General features: G+C 44.4%; 1 protein-coding gene across 17 annotated transcripts in view; it reads left to right on the forward strand.

Annotated features, from left to right (window-relative positions):
• Window positions 1–7,870, forward strand: part of LOC110501507 (bromodomain adjacent to zinc finger domain protein 2B) — an 89,879-nt gene extending 82,009 nt beyond the window's left edge. For 11 of the 17 annotated variants that reach the window (XM_021579129.2, XM_021579126.2, XM_021579128.2 and 8 more), the window contains 9 exons: window positions 212–500; window positions 779–934; window positions 2,504–2,664; window positions 2,848–3,167; window positions 3,656–3,791; window positions 4,884–5,030; window positions 5,359–5,681; window positions 5,955–6,098; window positions 6,300–7,870. In XM_021579129.2, coding sequence (XP_021434804.2) covers window positions 212–500; window positions 779–934; window positions 2,504–2,664; window positions 2,848–3,167; window positions 3,656–3,791; window positions 4,884–5,030; window positions 5,359–5,681; window positions 5,955–6,098; window positions 6,300–6,456 — 1,833 coding nt within the window. In that variant the 3' untranslated portion in view covers window positions 6,457–7,870. The remainder of the gene's footprint in view (window positions 1–211; window positions 501–778; window positions 935–2,503; window positions 2,665–2,847; window positions 3,168–3,655; window positions 3,792–4,883; window positions 5,031–5,358; window positions 5,682–5,954; window positions 6,099–6,299) is intronic. The other 6 variants (XM_021579137.2, XM_021579142.2, XM_021579143.2 and 3 more) reach the window with 3 other exon arrangements.
• The last annotated feature ends 2,501 nt before the right edge of the window (window positions 7,871–10,371 follow it).

Genomic DNA, 10,371 nt, shown 5'->3' on the forward strand with positions numbered 1-10,371 from the left:
CTGTTAACATGGTGTGGAATACGACCAAGACATATTGCTACTGTCAGGTCGTCTTTTGACGTTTTGCCAATTCAGTCTGAGTCTACGATGCTTTATTATAGGTTTATAGACCACATTTGTGCTAGTTGTCAGGGAACTAAGGTCTGCTGCATAACATTCTTGCTCACCACTGTGTGAGTATTCTTCTTCATGACCTCCTCCGTCCTCCCAGCAGGTGAAGTCGGGGGTCCATATGATGGGTCTGCCATTCTGTGGCTGGCCCGGTGGCATGATGAGCACCACCCTGCCCTTCTCTGCCAGTCCTCTTCCACCCTCCATGTTGAGCGCTGCCTACCACCATGTGGAAGGTAATGGCAACCCCTTCCTGGCAGCATCCAGCCTCTCCAGCAGCAAGAGTAAGTCGCCAGTCCCTGCCGGAGAGAAGCCCCCCTCTGCCCCGCCCACTGTGGTGGAGGTGGCCAAGACCCAAGACTACCCCGACCCACTGCCCATCCCAGAGGGTAAGCATGGCACACTTCCCACTGCTGCTAGGAAAGATGGGGAGACTAGAATGACACAACACATTCAAGCGCTGAGTAGGATTTGAAGTGGCTGCAATGAATTTCCACATTTTATTACGTGTGTGTGTGTATATATAGCTAGCTCTCTTTTTATTGAAAATAAATTGCCTGGAAATAAACCTAAAATGATGGCCGATAGAACAGCCACCCGCTGCTTTTATCTGTTAGTCAGCACGTTCTGGTTTGTCCTTTACTGACATGGTGGTGTGTTCATGTAGAGATGCTGTCAGGCTGGTGGAGAGTGGCAGACATGGAGGAGTTGAGGAGCCTGGTCAAGGCCTTGCACAGCAGAGGTATCAGAGAGAAAGCCCTGCAGAAACAGATCCAGAAACATATGGAGTACATTGCCCAGGCCTGCGCCAAGAACAGAGATGGTGAGTGGATCCCCTTGTTCTCTAGATCTTCTTGGGCAGGCTCGATAAAATAGAATAAATAGAACTCTATTCCCTATAGTGGCCAGTTTATATGGTACCGGGTCGGACCCCTCTGCCTCCATAACAGCCTGAATTCTTTGGGGCATGGAAACATTGCTCAATTGGTATCAAGGGACGTAACGTATGCAAGGAAAACATTCCCCACACCATTACACCACCGCCACCAGCATGTACCGTTGACACCAGGTAGGATGGGGCCATGGACTCATGCTGCTTACGCCAAATCCTGACTCTGCCATTAGCATGATGCAACAGGAACCGGGATTCGTCGGACCAGACAATGTCTTTCCACTCCTCAATTGTCCAGTGTGGGTGATCGCGTGCCCATTTTTAGCTGATAGGAGTGGAACCCGGTGTGGTCGTCTGCTGCAATAGCTCATCCGCACTGACTATCATACCACGCTCAGTCGCTTGGGTCACTCTGTTTGCCCATTCTAATGTTCAATCGAACAGTAACTGAATGCCTCGATGCCTGTCTGCTTTATATAGAAAGCCACGGCCACACTGTCTGTAGGAGCAAACAATTATCGTGAACGGTGTGGTGTCCCTAATTAACTGGGCCCATATGGCTCTGGTCAAAAGTAGTGCACTATATAGGAAATAGGGTGCCACTACAGACGCATCCATAGACATCCAATATATCTTGTGACTTTTTAAATCTGACCTTTACTGATGTGGTAGGCAACATGACCTCTGCTTAAAATGTCCCCTTGTTACACGGAAATGTCAACCCACTGCAGGGAGAGAGTGGATTGTTTAGATGCATCATGTCAGTCAGAGTTAACATGGTCTTTACCACCAGTCCTTTGGGTTACCATCATTTACACCACGTTGGCGTGATTGAATGATGCTGTCTGACAGCTTTGAATATTCATTGTGTAGCTTTGATGCCAATTATGTTCTGACCGGGGATGGGCAACTGGCGGGCCACGGCCCGCGACCCCCTCAAGTTACTGTTAGAGTGGTAGAATACATGAGGTGCAATTTCGAAATGTGGTTGTAAATAAGAATAAATAAAAATCTTCTCTCCGCGCATGGTAAAATGTGTCGAACTGCAGCAAAAGTGCTTTAAACTGCAACATTTTCTCTACACCCCATGGCAAAATGTGTAGAACTGCAGGAAACGTATTGTAAAACATTTATTTCTTAAGAGGGGGGGGCCGCAGAATGTCACTTAGGGCCCCTAAACCACGAGGGTCGACTGACTGCATGTGTGCGTATGGATGGGAGTACACACTACGGCCCCTCATGATGAGTTCAGATCTTTTGTGGGCCCCACCCCCATAAACGTTCCCCATCCCTGTTCTAAACTGAAGATCGTCTGCACGCATTAAGTTCTAGCTATTAGTTCTTCTACAGAGCTAGGCACATACAATGAGAAACACTGTCTCCCTATGTTAGAAAATATCCTTCCCAAACTTCACAGTACATACTAAGATACAATAATAATTGTAGTAAACTTAGTTTTAGTGGGGGGGGAAATGTGAGTTGATTCCTCCATCTCTCCAGTGGTGGTGATTAATGAGTCTGAGCTGGAGGAGAACGGGGTGAGCGAGGAGACTGTGGAGAGCTGGTGTGTGGAGGAGCAGGCCATGGAGATGGACATCGCTGTGCTGCAGCAGGTGGAGGAGCTGGAGAGGAAGGTCACCTCGGCCAGCCTCCAGGTCAAGGTAGAGTAAAGCTCTTCTACTCCGTATCTATAGCACTGTATCTATACTGGAGCCTGGCGGTACGGAGTGGAGAAGGAGCCAGTCGGCAATGAAGAAAGACGCTGCTGAATATACTGTATTCCACATACAACGCAGACGAAAGCTTTTGATTTCACCACTGTCGTTTTTGTCATCTCCTCCCAGAGTTGGATGTATGCGGAGCCCCAGTCAGAGCGAGGGGACCTGGTCTACCATGAACACAAGCCCATCGCTAAGCTGCTTCCAGCCGGGGAGGAGCGGCCTGCAGGGGACAAGGAGAGGGCCAGTGGCAACAACAGCCTAGTGCGGCACGTCAACAACCCGCTAGATATAGCCGTAACACGTCTGGCTGAGCTGGAGAGGAACATCGAGCGAAGGTACCTGAAGAGCCCCTTAAGTACCACCGTTCTGGTCAAACTGGATAATGTGCTGGGTACGGTCACTGTCCCTGCTCCCGCACCATCCCATAATGTTGATGGTGAAGGGTAGGTCCATCCAGATTCCCATTTTGAACACTACTTTGTGCTTCCCTCTGCTTCACTGGAGCCTATTTCGTTATTTTCGGTGTCTTCGGTACCTGTTTCTTCCTCTTCTCTCGTTGCTACTGTGTGCGTCGTGGTTTTGGTTCTTTTGTGATGTCTCATAAGTGGTTGTATCCGTCTCTTTGGAAGCCGGTCTGTACTGTGGCTCTGCATGGTGCATAACACTGGTAATCATGGTTCTATGTTAGCTCATTGTCTCACTACGGCAGTTTGCACACAGACTTCCTGAATGGAACTATGAGGCATGTCAGTCACCAGGTGGAGTCTTGTACAGTATCTCTTAAAACTGGCTGCTCTAACCAAACACTCTTGCACTCGTCTGGCTTTCTGTGCACTGCTGTTGGTTGGTGAGCTTGATTCTTGTCATTGACTGTTCTATGTGATGATGTGAGTGGCTGGTTCTCTGACCATGGTGCCTTTTCCTGTCTCAGAGGGGAAGAGGGGCTGGCCCCGGGCATGAAGGTGTGGCGCAAGGCCGTGGGCGAGGTCCGCAGCGCTGCCCAGCTGGCTCTCTGTGTCCAGCAGCTCCAGAAGTCCATCGCATGGGAGAGATCCATCATGAAAGTGGTACGACTGTCTGTCTGTTAATGTCTCCGAGAGCTTCTCTAAAAGGCTTTGAGCTACATTTTCCTCTCGCAAAGGCACCTTGCACTGTAAATTAACGCACTGTAAATGAAATTATAATCAGATTTTTCTTAAACTTTTTGTCAGGAGGAACTTAAGTTTAACCAGAGATTTATACTGAACATAAATATAAACGCAACATGCAGCAATTTCAAAGATTTTGCTGAGTTACAGTTCATAAGGAAATCAGCCCTAATCTATGGATTTCAACTGACTGTGCAGGGGCACAGCCATGGGTGTGCCTGGGCGGGCATTGGCCCACCCACTGGGGAGCCAGGCCCAGCCAATCAGAATTAGTTTTTCGCAGCAAAAGGGCTTTATTACAGACCTTATTACCTTTATTACAAACCTCAGACCCCCCTCCAAATTAAATTCTCTAAAACGATGTTGGAGGCAGCTTATGGTAGAGAAATTAACATTGAATCTCTGGCAACAGCTCTGGTGGACAATCCTGCAGTCAGCATGCCAATTGCATGCTCCCTCATCTTGAAATATCTGTGGCATTGTGATGTGTGACACAACTGCACATTTTAGTTGCCTTTTATTGTCCCCAGCACAAGGTGCATCTGGGTAATGTTCATGCTGTTTTATCAGCTTCTTGACAGGCTCAAATTCTCACTAACACGGATGTTAACAAATTTGTGCACAAAAGTTTAGAGAAATATACTTTTTGAGGTTATGGGAACATTTCTGGGATCTTTTATTTCCGCTCATGAAACATGGTACCAACACTTCACATGTTGCGTTCATATTTATTTTCAGTATAGTTACAGTGTGATACATAAGAGGCATGCCACACACAATGCAACAGCTCTGTTTACAGTAACAGCGTTCTGTACTACCAGCAGCCTGTCCTTTTATTCCTGTCAAACTTGACATGTCTTTTATTTGAAGGAAATCCTGGTGTTATTTAGAAGGTGTTAGTTCATAGGACAGTTGTTTGTTTTTTGCGAGGGGGAAATGTTGCCCTAAATGTGAAGCATTTCCTCAGAGAGCACCCGGTTTGACAGTGCATGCTGGTGTGTTACTCTGCAGTACTGCCAGTTGTGTCGAAAGGGGGATAATGAGGAACTGCTCTTACTCTGTGATGGCTGTGACAAAGGCTGCCACACGTACTGCCATAAACCCAAGATCACCACAATACCTGACGGTGACTGGTTTTGTCCTGCTTGCATATCGAAGGTACAGTAACTTTAGCCTTCAGTTGCAGGTAGCCCTACTTACAATTCACAGAACGGAGAAAATAGAGGTGCTCCTTAATGTAGGAATTTATCCAACCTCAGGCTTCCAGTGTAACAAAACTTACCGTAGGCGTTTAAGTACTTCAACACGAGGTGCCCCCTTCAAAATGCGACGTCTTATCGCAAGTGTTTATCCTACTCCCAACTCCTAAACGAAATGGGAATAAATACACCAAAATCCAAAAGTCCAATTCATTCAATTCACAGCGAGAAGTGTGATCCTCGGGGAATGCAAGACGCCTCCACTCAGCATATTTTGTGTCATTCAGGCGAGCGGTCGATCCCCCGAGAAGAAGAAGAAGCAGCAGAGCCGAGCGGGAGCAGCCGGAGGAGGGAAGAGAAGCACCGAGGTAAAACGGAGCAGGAAGCTATCGTCCGTAGCCAGCGCAGAGGTCTCCGAGGACGATGCTGCCAGCACCAGCAGCAGCACTCCAAAGAAATGGAGCAAAGAGCCCAAAAAGAGGAAGAGCCTAGGAGATGAGAGCCCAGCCACAAACCAGTCCAAGCAGGACAGTACTAGTCCTGTCTGTGGGAAGAAGGCTAAGACGGCCACGTCGGCCAGAGACGACGATAAGGATCTGAACTTGTGCAGGTACATTATGACTGGGGGTTCAGCCTTATTATAATACTATAAACCCCGGAAGTGACACGGGCGACACTTACGCTGGTCCCACATCTGTTTGTGCTCTTGCCGACTCAATTGGCGTCATTGTCAAGCGAAACATGACAACGGGTGACAGGGAGTTGGCATGATAGCACAAACAGACTGGCACTCATGCTAACATGCACTAGCTGCTGCAGTGTCTGATGCATCCCCATGCATACTGTAGTTTATGTGAGGGTCATCTCTTGGTTGACTCCACAGGGTGCTACTGGCTGAGCTGGAGGTTCACCAGGATGCCTGGCCCTTCCTGAACCCTGTCAACCCCAAATCTGTCCCCGGCTACAAGAAAGTCATCAGGAAACCCATGGACTTCTCCACTATCCGAGAGAAACTCGTTAACAGCCAGTATGTACCGTACCATTAGCATGAAAAACAATTTGCATACAATGTGTCTCATTTAAATCTGATACCTGTATGATACGTAAACATTAGGCCATTTGCAAAGATTATTCCTTTCCTTTTCATGCTTTTGTTCACATTGTTTTCCCCTGCGGGATTGTGTCTCAGAAATGTCGTAATTGAAATGCCATGCGTCTCAATTTACAGGTACTTGAACCTCGAGACGTTTATCATCGACGTCAACTTGGTTTTTGATAACTGTGAAAAGTTCAACGAAGATAATTCGGACATTGGGCGAGCAGGACACAACATGAGGAGTTTTTTTCAGAAGAGATGGACTGAGCTGTTAAAACAAACCAACTAGGCTAGTTTGTACTACTTTATCCTCACTATACTGTATGGGACCAGCAGTAACAACTTTACACTCACAAGCAGGAGTGACAGTATTGGTCTGAAGACTGTCTTCAAGACCTAATGTTCAAGTCTCTCTGTCAGCAACCAGGGAATCTTCATTCATTTACAATTGTAATGCTACGTATTGACTTCACTGATGTACAATACTAGTTGTGTAAGAGCAAGGAAATGCACCCAAAGAGTTTCAGACAAAAGGGGTGGGTGTTTTTAAAGTGCAATACCATTTCCTAGAAGAATCCACCACCAACAGAGCTGTAACTGGGAACAAAAGCTTTCCAACTAACTGTACATATTATTTTACAGTGAATGTATTTAATTTTGCCAATTATTTATCAGTGGAAATGGTCTTCATTTTCTAAGAAAAGGAAGAAAACTGCTTTAAAACAACAAAAAATCTACGGAATGTTTTGCGAACATAAAACAAAAGCCAAGAAAAAAAAATGAATTGTTTACACTGCTCTGTGCCTCCAGGGCGCCACAAGATTCATGACGGTAATACTGTAATGCTGCGTTTCAATGTATGTTTGCATCGCTAACATAACCTAGACAGTGAGGCAACAATGGCACATCTGTGTATATACTGTTCATTAATGTTAATATTAAGTCTTGATGGTAAAATGTATGATGTGTGCATACAGTACTGTTACAAGACACCTGATATTGTTTATGCCTTAGAATGATTGTAGTGTTTAATTTCAGTCTTAAAAGTGATGAATACATGTATATTGCCTGTACCGTATATCCTCTGCAAACACTGTGGTCTCCTCAATCTTGGTAGTGCCTGCCCTCTCAAAAGTTTGTGGAGGATATTATTTCAATCCTTTGGTTTTGTATCCCTTCAAGTGTGTGTGTGTGTGTGTGCGCGCGCCAGTATATGAAATGTCAACCCTCGTGGGCCTCGATTTCTGACATCATCCTATCATCAGTATAGAATGCATTGTGATGCACAGTACCTTTCATTAAAGCATTTGTCTCTATTTGCCTTGCCTTGCCACAGACCCAAGGACACTGGAACATTTTTTTAATAACCAGGGTATTCCTGGTTAAATTCCATTTTTAAATTCCATTCAATATCAGGAAGTACACTGAAATTCCAATTATCTTCAATGAGGAAAATTTGGAATTAGAATTTGGTTTCCTTTCTAAATTGACTGGACTTGAAATGGAATTGATCCCAACCCTGGTAATAACCACTGTTTTGCCTACTGGTGGCATCTTGAGCAGTGTTTTGTACCTGAGTCAGAGTACTTGAAGTTATTTTATTTATGAATATTGTGAGGAAAAGTATAATTTTTTTGTAGGAGCATTATTTTTCACTAGTGTGTGTGGCACGGATCTAATAAAAATGATCTTTTTCAACTCTGTATAAAACTTTACTTCATATTTATTTTCTAAACTGCAAACATTTCTGTTGGCAGGACATCTGGGCTTAGTCCTGTATTTGTTTTCACATTACAAAGCCCAGATGTCCTGCCATATGCTATATTATAGGCCTACAACTTGATAAGGTCATTTTAATATCATTGGACTACTATGTTTGTCTGGAGGGTGGCGGGAGGTTAGTCTCTATCATATTTGAGAAACATGTCAGTGAATAATGGGACATCACCTACCTACAGTGCCTTGCGAAAGTATTCGGCCCCCTTGAACTTTGCGACCTTTTGCCACATTTCAGGCTTCAAACATAAAGATATAAAACTGTATGTCCAATGTTGACCTAAATGACTAATGATGATAAATACAATCCACCTGTGTGTAATCAAGTCTCCGTATAAATGCACCTGCACTGTGATAGTCTCAGAGGTCCGTTAAAAGCGCAGAGAGCATCATGAAGAACAAGGAACACACCAGGCAGGTCCGAGATACTGTTGTGAAGAAGTTTAAAGCCGGATTTGGATACAAAAAGATTTCCCAAGCTTTAAACATCCCAAGGAGCACTGTGCAAGCGATAATATTGAAATGGAAGGAGTATCAGACCACAACAAATCTACCAAGACCTGGCCGTCCCTCTAAACTTTCAGCTCATACAAGGAGAAGACTGATCAGAGATGCAGCCAAGAGGCCCATGATCACTCTGGATGAACTGCAGAGATCTACAGCTGAGGTGGGAGACTGTCCATAGGACAACAATCAGTCGTATATTGCACAAATCTGGCCTTTATGGAAGAGTGGCAAGAAGAAAGCCATTTCTTAAAGATATCCATAAAAAGTGTTGTTTAAAGTTTGCCACAAGCCACCTGGGAGACACACCAAACATGTGGAAGAAGGTGCTCTGGTCAGATGAAACCAAAATTGAACTTTTTGGCAACAATGCAAAACGTTATGTTTGGCGTAAAAGCAACACAGCTGAACACACCATCCCCACTGTCAAACATGGTGGTGGCAGCATCATGGTTTGGGCCTGCTTTTCTTCAGCAGGGACAGGGAAGATGGTTAAAATTGATGGGAAGATGGATGGAGCCAAATACAGGACCATTCTGGAAGAAAACCTGATGGAGTCTGCAAAAGACCTGAGACTGGGACGGAGATTTGTCTTCCAATAAGACAATGATCCAAAACATTAAGCAAAATCTACAATGGAATGGTTCAAAAATAAACATATCCAGGTGTTAGAATGGCCAAGTCAAAGTCCAGACCTGAATCCAATCGAGAATCTGTGGAAAGAACTGAAAACTGCTGTTCACAAATGCTCTCCATCCAACCTCACTGAGCTCGAGCTGTTTTGCAAGGAGGAATGGGAAAAAATGTCAGTCTCTCGATGTGCAAAACTGATAGAGACATACCCCAAGCGACTTACAGCTGTAATCGCAGCAAAAGGTGGCGCTACAAAGTATTAACTTAAGGGGGCTGAATAATTTTGCACGCCCAATTTTTCAGTTTTTGATTTGTTACAAAAGTTTGAAATATCCAATAAATGTCGTTCCACTTCATGATTGTGTCCCACTTGTTGTTGATTCTTCACAAAAAAATACAGTTTTATATCTTTATGTTTGAAGCCTGAAATGTGGCAAAAGGTCGCAAAGTTCAAGGAGGCCGAATACTTTCGCAAGGCACTGTAGGTGAACTACTACTACACATTAACCTAACAACTCCCAGTGTCACCATGAGTGTTATGCGATCAGCTATGACGTTTCTTGTTGTACAAAAGGTAAGCTCCACCTGGTTCTAGCAGCATTTGGATGTGGATTAAGGTAAGCAACGCTTTCATTTTCAATTATTTGTTTTTAGATTTGGTCATTATAACTATCACTTACACTGAGTGTACAAAACATGCTTTTTCCATGACACAGTAGACTGACCAGGTGAATCCAGGTGAAAGCTATGATCCCTTATGTCACTTGTTAAATCCACTTCAATCAGTGTTAAATGAGGGGTAGGAGACCGGTTAAAGACTTTTTTTTTTTTTTTTTAAGCCTTGAGACATGGATTGTGTGTGTGCCGTTCAGAGGGTGTATGGGCAAGACAAAAATGTAAGTGCCTTTGGTATGTAAATAGATGCCAGGCGAACCGGTTTGAGCGTGTCAAAAACGGCAACGGCAGCTGGGTTTTTCACGCTCAACATCAAGAATGGTCCACCACCCAAAGGACATCCAGCCAACTTGACACAACTGCATTGGAGTCGATATGCTCCAGCATCCCTGTGGAACGCATTCAACACATTGTAGAGTCCAAGCCCTGAAGAATTGAGGCTGTTCTGAGGGTTAAATGATGTGCAACTCCATATTGGGAAGGTGTTTCTAATGTTTTGTGCAATCTGTGTGTGTGTATGTATGTGTATATATATATATATATATATATATATATATATATATATATATATATATATATATATATATATATATATATATATTTTTAAGCCCATGAA

Source organism: Oncorhynchus mykiss, chromosome 22 (genome assembly GCF_013265735.2).
Source record: "Oncorhynchus mykiss isolate Arlee chromosome 22, USDA_OmykA_1.1, whole genome shotgun sequence".
In the NCBI taxonomy this organism is placed as follows: Eukaryota; Metazoa; Chordata; class Actinopteri; order Salmoniformes; family Salmonidae; genus Oncorhynchus; species Oncorhynchus mykiss.